General features: G+C 38.6%; 1 protein-coding gene across 7 annotated transcripts in view; it reads left to right on the plus strand.

Moving 5' to 3' along the window:
• Positions 1–8,715, plus strand: part of FBXW7 (F-box and WD repeat domain containing 7) — a 175,584-nt gene that overhangs the window by 160,801 nt on the left and 6,068 nt on the right. For all 7 annotated transcript variants that reach the window (XM_018567032.1, XM_018567031.1, XM_018567030.1 and 4 more), the window contains 4 exons: positions 4,306–4,429; positions 4,541–4,677; positions 5,217–5,330; positions 7,663–7,844. In XM_018567032.1, coding sequence (XP_018422534.1) covers positions 4,306–4,429; positions 4,541–4,677; positions 5,217–5,330; positions 7,663–7,844 — 557 coding nt within the window. The remainder of the gene's footprint in view (positions 1–4,305; positions 4,430–4,540; positions 4,678–5,216; positions 5,331–7,662; positions 7,845–8,715) is intronic.

The raw sequence follows: 8,715 nt of genomic DNA on the forward strand, positions 1-8,715 counted from the left end.
TATTATGGACTGTATCTGACCCGGCGCCATCTGTGTTGTCACTTCGAGCACCAACCTTCAAGTTCTGAACGCTGTATGGAGTGCATTTGACTTCGTATTATTGCTTCCTCTAGTTGAGATCGCGGTCTGATCACAGTTTGATTGAGTTCGCGACCAGAATTGTGGAACAAATTAAGTTCGTGAACCGAGGTACCATTGTACTTTGGCTACTTGCCTGTATTTAGCTTACTTTTCTATTCCATGGAAGCACTCGGGTACTGCTTATTGTGTGTCCTAAGTGCTGTGGGAAGTGTGTGAATACTGCATTCCAAAAGGCCACCAGCTAGGTTGGCTTCTTCATTCTGTACTCTTATCGGCATAGGTTTTTGTGACTGTGATGGGTGTTTGCACGTAGCCATGCTTGCTTGCTTTCTTGCTAGATGGATATAGTCAAATTGTTTGGTCAGGTCTGGCCACCATCTACTACTACCTGTGATATACTTTTCTCCTAGCAGTGCTCCACAGTCTCACCCTTAGCCACCTTCTTTTTCAATATAACAGTTTCCAGTAGTATGTATAACATTCATTGCACTCATGCCCTCAGATACTGTTCACATATGGCACTGGAAAAATATCCTACTTCAAGTATTTCTTTTGGCTCTGCTTTTTAAAGTTATTTTTTTTTGATCTACAACTTGGGTGGTTTAATATCACATGAGCGAAACATAGAAATTTACATTTTTCATACACAGTGCATCTGTTACTGATAGAGACGTAGTCCTATAAACCAGTTTTATTTCTATATTTAGGTATTTGATGATGTAGTCAGCTGACCATCTACATTTTTTTTTTAACATCTGTGTCATTAATAATGGAATTGCTTATTGCATTTTTTTAGTCATTTAAAGCGGACCTTTAAACTCACAAATCTACCAATGCATCCCTCTATGTATGATGATTAATAATAAAATAGACATGTCAGGTGTAAAATGCTGTGACTTACACTTGCAGAGCATTCACTTCCTGCTTTGACAGGGCAAAATGACTTCAGTTTGGCAACGCAATGCTCACTGGGATCGCCTTGTCATCAGCAGAGCATTGCTGGGAAATCTCATCTGTAATCTCACGAGATCTCGGAGAAAGGCATTTCCTCTCCTGAGATGATGTGCGTGGTCACATGTCCTAGTCACATTTTCAGGAAGTAAATAGAGATCCAGTAATCTGCCCTTGGTAAACATGGCCACTGTCAGAAGACTGGGGAAGAAAAGGGAAATACGATATGGAAAGAATACAAAGTTGGCAATTATTTAGAAGTATGTGTTTGTAGATTGTCATTGTTAAACATTTCTAAAGATGTGTTTTGTTGTTAAATTAAAGATATGAGTAAAGGTCGGCTTTAACCATTTTTGTTACAAATGAAAACATTGTATACCATTTACCATCTCTCTTGATTGCAGTGACTGTGTAAATCTTGCTTTCAGTGGAAAATATTAGAAATACTACAAATTGTCCATTCTTTTTATTTGATTTTAGTCATTTTTACTGATTTAAAGCTCATGGTTTAACAAGGGGGATGTTTAAACGGATATTCTAGCAATAGTTTAATTTAATCCTTTGGAGGATCATGTCTTTAGAGAAGTACACTGAGAAATAAGTAATTTCCTCCCTGATTTGATGTGTCTCATTTACCAGAGCCAGCTGTTAGTTGCAATCTGGCACTACACCATACTGCACTACAAAATGTGGCCTATATGCAATGTGGAGGCAGTTAAAACAATGAGGGACACAGCCAGGGCAAGGCCAGATCTCAATTGGCTTTGTAAGAAGGGTAGTTTTTTTTTTTCTTCTAAATATGCAGTGGTAAACAAAATAAGACCTGTCTAGATTATAACTCTCTTATATTTCAACAGACTCATTTGCAATTGAAATTACTTGTACAAATGTTTCCCGTTAATATCAATATCTATTACTACTATGTTAATGCTGTAAAAACTGCTGAAAAATCAGCATTTTAATGTGAGCTTCCAAACCAGAATGAGAGACATTGAGCAGATGTTGAGAGGTTGGATTGTAGGAGCTGAAATGCAGGTGCATCAGTTAAGCAAATGCAAGATCATTTAAAGGGGAACTGTGTTATGCAGCACTGCATAGGAAAAGCATAATCAGGGAGTAATGATGCTGATTAGTCACAGCCAAACATATATTAGGGTTTAGAATTAAAGCCTATTTCCACCTTTTGTGGGGGCATTTTTTAAAAAGAACACATGCCAGCGATGTACATCAAGTGTTCATGAGGCAGCGTATGCAGTTGCTGTATATAAAGACAAAAACTTCCCTTTGTTAAAAAATTTGTCCTCGCCACATTTTTAAAATGGCAGCCCTGTGCAGATTATAGGCATTTGTGCACAGTGGAAAAACTCCTTCCCACAATGCTTTGCTTCCCTTGTGCACGAGCATCCCTCCCTTCATTGATATTCATAGTGGTAACACCTTCTGGGCAGTGGAAAGTGACCTGGAGATTTTTATTTATTTGTTTTTTTACCTGTGTCGACAGTTGGAGGAATATTCTTAACAATTGCTGAAGACAAAATATATCTGAATTCTTTAGCAATCGTGTACAAAAATCCTCCGACTATAGTCACGGATAAAAAAAAATCTCCAGGTCACTCTGCACTATCCCCTAGACAATTTGCTTAATATATATTATACACACACACAGCAATTTGTTGTGGTGACACCCTCCAAATACATGATGGCGGTGCATTAATTACAAAGTACCATGTGATTAATGCATGCTATTGTGCAATGCACCTACAATGCGTTACAGTACATCAGATGAATTGCAATATAGAATGGCACCCTAGCACACCTCCAGGCCACAATGCACTACCATGCAGACCAACGCATGGTACCACGATACCGTGCAGTGGAAATGGACTACTTTTTTTTCCTCTGCACCACAACACACGGTATTGCTGTACCACGCAGTGACAATTTTGACCCCCTCAAAATCTATAAGGGCCCGTTTACACCTATGCATTGCAATAATTGCACTGTACTGTGTAATTTAGGCAAGCTAACACACAACACGGGTACCATGAGTTACAGTACGTCAGGTGCATTGCAATTCATTTGAAAGTCATGCCATTCCACCTCCCATCTGCAGTGTGCTGCTGGGAAGTGCAATGTGTGGTACCACAATACTGTGCAGTGGGGAAAAAACAGTGCATGCACTACTTTTTTCACTGCATGGAATTGTGCTGGCAGTGCATTGTGAGTCCATTCAAATAAAGGGCAACACACCTGCCCCACTAAGGTAGGTGTGTTGCTAAATAGCATGCATTAATCGCATGGTACTGTGACAATCAGGGCCCATTCACACCAAAACCGCATGTAAAGTGCACATGCATTTATGTGCATTTGCACTTTTTGGAGGAGGGAAAAGCACCATCACTCCTAGTATTGAGAGATGTGTTGTGTTGCATTTAGAAGCAGCCTGGCTTCTTTTTTTCAAAACACAACACAGTGTGAACTACACTGTTGAAAACCACTATTTTGTGTATATCTGTTTTTAATGTATTCAAAAATGCTTCAAAATGCATTGGGTTGGAATGGGCTCTAAGGCGACGCATAGGTGTGAATGGGCCCTGGACGCAGAGTATAGATTAGTCTTTCATTTCAATCATGATATTGTACAATTTTTCTGTATCAGGCCTGGTGGCATCAATTTTGCCACAGAAATGTTAGAGGTCATTAAAGCGGTCATTACATGCATTCAAGTACCTGAACTATTAACAAAAATGTATCTTATTTGTGTTTCACTCGGCTGTAGATCCTCAAATCATCTCTGAATTCATATTGACACTGTCCTTCCTCCTGGAGGGTGGCTACTTTTATTCCCCATGGTCCTTTTGTGTGTTGTAAAGTAGTCACCACCCCAAGCTCACTCCTGTGATGGACTACAATCTCAATACAAATTAGTAAACTAAGTGCAAGATTCTAGTCCATCACAGGAGCGAGCTTGGACTATAGAAGGAAGGACAGTGTCGGCACCAATTCAGAGATGATTTGAGGATCTACAGCCCAGAGATGCACGAATAAGATACATTTATGTTAATAGGTGAGGCACCTAAATGTATTTTTAAGATTTAACTCCTGAGTTTAGTGCCACTTAAGGTGAAAAAAAAATCTAATTTGTATCATTTTTCAGTTAGGAAGTAGTTAAAATACATGAATAGGTAAATCGGCTAGGTAAGCTTGCGTCTTAGACTTTTATCTTTTGTATTGATTGTAGTGCCTATATTAATTTATCTTTGTCTTTTCTAGCTGGCGTTGTATGTTCTATCCTTTCTTGAGCCTAAGGATCTCCTTCAAGCAGCACAGACGTGTCGGTACTGGCGAATCCTGGCTGAAGACAACCTTTTATGGAGGGAAAAATGTAAAGAAGATGGTACGCATCTACATCTGTCAGATGGCAATTTTGAATGTCATGCTGTGGAGATAATGTTTATTTAGGTCATTTCTTATTCCCTTACATTTGCCCCTACATATCTCTTTTTAGGTATTGATGAACCTTTACATATAAAGAGAAGGAAAGTGCTAAAACCAGGTTTCACGCACAGTCCATGGAAAAGCGCTTATATTAGGCAGCACCGAATCGATACTAACTGGCGACGAGGTGAACTTAAGTCCCCAAAGGTAAACTTTGCCAATCTGTATGCATTTTAGCATGTGATATGCTTATTGTGCATTTCTTGTTGATAAAAGAATACTAGACATTAGGTCTGCGTTCCAAAAATGATATCTGGAATCTGTTTGCTTAACCGTAAGCGTTTCTTTCTTCAGTTCTAGGAATTGAACAGACTTAAATAAAGATACATTTAAGAACTTTTTTAAAAAGTCAGCTTTTGTAATATTACATTGCAATAATGTATGATCTACTGTTATCTGTCCTGTGCATAATTGGTGTTTTAACATGGCCAGAGGAAGCATCAAAGATTCAGTCAAATCGACTTAGACATCTCGGCTGTTAACTCTGTTTTGTGCACAACAAATAAAATCCAGAGAAACATTACAGAACAATAGTGATCAGTACACATCAGGACGTGTTTAGAGGCTCTGTTCTTTAGTTCTTACAGTTAAAAAAGGTTTGTGTGCTTAGATGGGGATTTTTGTTTCAATTTCACAAGAGTAGGATTTATGCTATGATGCGTGACCATCTTCTTTCTTTTTTATAGGTGCTGAAAGGTCACGATGATCATGTAATTACATGCCTCCAGTTTTGTGGTAACCGAATAGTTAGCGGCTCTGATGACAACACTTTAAAAGTTTGGTCAGCAGTTACTGGAAAGGTAAGCTCACAAGTTATAATATGTGTGCCTCTGTCATTTATCATGCCTTTACCAATGTATTGTATTTTTGCCAGGGAAATGGGAGTGCTATGCAGGGGATTATGGCCTTCCTGAATGCACCTGTGTAAAGTGGGTTCAGTAGCAGCCATGTCTGGTCATTTGATGATGACTCGACTCTGGCTCCCTGTGCGGTTGTCTCACTACAGTCATAAACTACCAGCACAATCTGGCTCAATATTCCTGGCCAACTGTTTTGCAGCAGTAGGTAAGAACCTTTGGTGAAGGCACTTCTGGACATGTGTTTTTTTTTTCTCTCCAAGTTTTGCCAGGTAGTAGAACAGCTTACTGATTTTTCTTGTGGCTGCATAAACTTAAAATGATTTCTGTAGGGATCAGATACTATATGTGCTGCTGCAGTGTTTCTGCTCCATTTCACAATCTGCTTTGACAGGAGGGATTACATAGTTGTTACAGTATTTCATTTGCAGTATGTGCCAGCTTGTTAACTGGGTCATCTGGCCTGCAAATTCCAGCAGTGCTGAAATATTTGGCTTTACAGCACAGATGGTAGGAGCCAATGTATCGTTAGGCAGCCATTGTGATTTTAAATTTTTCTACTATCGATCCACAATAATACAATTATGTTTGTTTAAGCCATATATAATACTCGGAAGCCATGCTCCTGAAGGTAGCTGGAACCTCTGTCTTTATTCTTAGGCTGCACTGTGAAGCCCTGTCTCTGGCTTGTAATAAAGTGCCTTAGGGGTGTAGAGAATTCAGCTACTCCCTGTCTTTCCACATTCTTCAGCATGAGCTGCTCCCATAAAAGAGTGTACAGATAGATAGTGCCTGATTTCATTACAGAGAAACTCAAGTCTTTCATGTTATGTGGGATTAGTTTAATTAGTCCTCCATAACCAATATAGAAAACCTTCAGTTCCTTCAATTGTGCATTGGTCCTGGTTCCTGTCACACCCATAGCCTTTCATTCAAATGAAAGCAGTGCATCTGATCCCTCTTCTGGCAGCAGATGTAACATTGATGAGATGAGTAACATTTTGTGGCATTTTTACTTTGTTCCCTCATATACAACAGATTGTATTACTGTAGAGTAACACAAGCAGTTGAGTGGCAGCATAGTTTAAAAGAGGATAATACTGCATTCCATAAATGTATGTGTCTTATGATTTCCAAATCCACTTTAATAGTTCTTGTGTCACCATAACTACAGTGTTTCTGCACTGTGCTTTCTAAGGCCCCTTTCACATGGGCCGATCAGGAGAGGATCCGTCAACAGATCCTCTCCTGATCAGAGCAGTACTGAGTGGATGTTACCACTGTGACATCTGCGTCCATACAGCAAAGAAAATGGGTTGGATCTAACCTTAGGATATTTTTTTATTGTGATCACTCAGTAGGGTTGTATATTGTTATATCATTCAGCGTTCTTACAGAATCTCTGCTTGCCTGTTTATTACACTAAGAGAAGCTTTAAATGAATGTTATACAATTATTAGTAATTATACATGAGGCCTACTCCCAGGCGATTGCACATTCTTTTTATAATAAGCACTATAAAGTTCAAACTCGAAAGGAGACTTGATAATAAAAGTCCTGTATGAGGAATATTGCAGCAAAAATATCTTAGTGAGTCATGAATCCTGGTTATAAATAAGTCTGTTGTATAGTAAGTCGCTGGGCAACAGGTTTGTGTCACAGCTGTAACATGCAGTGGGCTGGTTTGACTTGAAATCAGTACCCAATAATATGCTATGTGGGTGTTTAAAGGACGATTGAGTTGAATAATAACATGGAGAAACAATGGTTTAATTGCACTCCTCTGATAGATTACCCAACAAGATCAAGTGTAGATAACACGCCCAGATGTGCATGCATTGACTATTTGTTATACTCCCAAGCTTTTTTTCCAAATGAATGAAATTATATCTGATATTTATAGCTGTCCTAGTTAATTATCATATATTTTGTATGCTATACGTATTAGTCTAGCTGCAATTAATTGCAAATGCATCAAATCCCAGGACCAAAAAAAAAATATTGGTGATGCGTTTTGAATATTCCAAAAATGCAACAGAAGTCAAAAGCACATTAAAGCGATTTTAAGATAACGTCAAAATCCCTCAAAGCACAACATAGTGATGCTGGGGGCAAAGTATCATGACTCCGTGCAGTTACATGTTGAAGTGTGGAAGCTCTGTTTTCATCTGATATTTTCGCTCTTCCTTTGAGACAGTATGTATTGAATTACTGAGTATGCTTCTCAGAGTTTCTGCAGCTTAATTTTGTGAATGCTTCTGCCGTCTCTTTACAGTGTCTGAGAACGCTGGTTGGACATACGGGTGGTGTCTGGTCATCTCAGATGAGAGATAACATCATTATCAGCGGTTCCACAGACAGAACGTTAAAAGTATGGAATGCAGAGACTGGGGAATGTATACACACACTATATGGGCATACCTCCACTGTGCGATGCATGCATCTACATGAAAAAAGGTTTGTTGTCTCTTTTTTGTTTTCTTCCTTTTATTAAAATATAGTTACTTTAGTTTTATCCAGATTCATTTGAAACTTTTGAATGTAAGAAGAAAAGTGTCAATGTTTTATTTGTTTCTTAGATTGAGTGCTTGTGTTATAAGAAATAGACTTTACTGCACGTAATTACTTTATGTAAATGATTTACCTATCACAAGCTGTGTGATATTTTTACTCCTTCATCCCATATATGCAATAGTAGGTTAAAATGTGAGGAATAAGCGTGCCACTGTTGGTCTTTGATGAAAGTGCTGTTTATACCATATAGTATCTACACCAACATGCTAGGGTTAACCATAGACAGTTCAATTTTCTCTTTTTCAGCCAGCGGGCAAAATTAGAGAAATGACAGGATGTTGTCACTGTTTGGCTGATCATTTTCCACCCAGCTCATTTGAGTTATCAGTTGACTTTGGTTGTGCTTGCAGGCCCACACACACAGCAGTAATTGGCCAAAGTTTAAGCTGTCTATTGCTTAACTCTGTAACATCTATGTGTACCTTATTTACCTTTTTAGTGTAATAAAGGGCAGGTGTAGGTACCACAGATTCTACTTTGGTGGTTTTTATAGGGTACACTCTCCTCTATCCTAGCAACAAAATGGATGTATCGCTGCACCCTCTCTGGTATTGTTTACATTATGTCAACATTTGTATTGTCAGATTCATTTAGTTTACCAATCTGTTTTGTTGTCATTTACTCTGTAAAATGGAAAGCCAGGTCAGCAGTAAAATGTGAGACAATATCTTCCCACTTGTGTTATTGGTAGCCTCAGGAGAAGAAGGCAGGAAATGATTTGTAACTAGGATTCCATATTTATGCCAGTACTGCT

This window comes from Nanorana parkeri, unplaced genomic scaffold (genome assembly GCF_000935625.1).
Source record: "Nanorana parkeri isolate BGI_ZX_2015 unplaced genomic scaffold, ASM93562v1 scaffold1001, whole genome shotgun sequence".
In the NCBI taxonomy this organism is placed as follows: Eukaryota; Metazoa; Chordata; class Amphibia; order Anura; family Dicroglossidae; genus Nanorana; species Nanorana parkeri.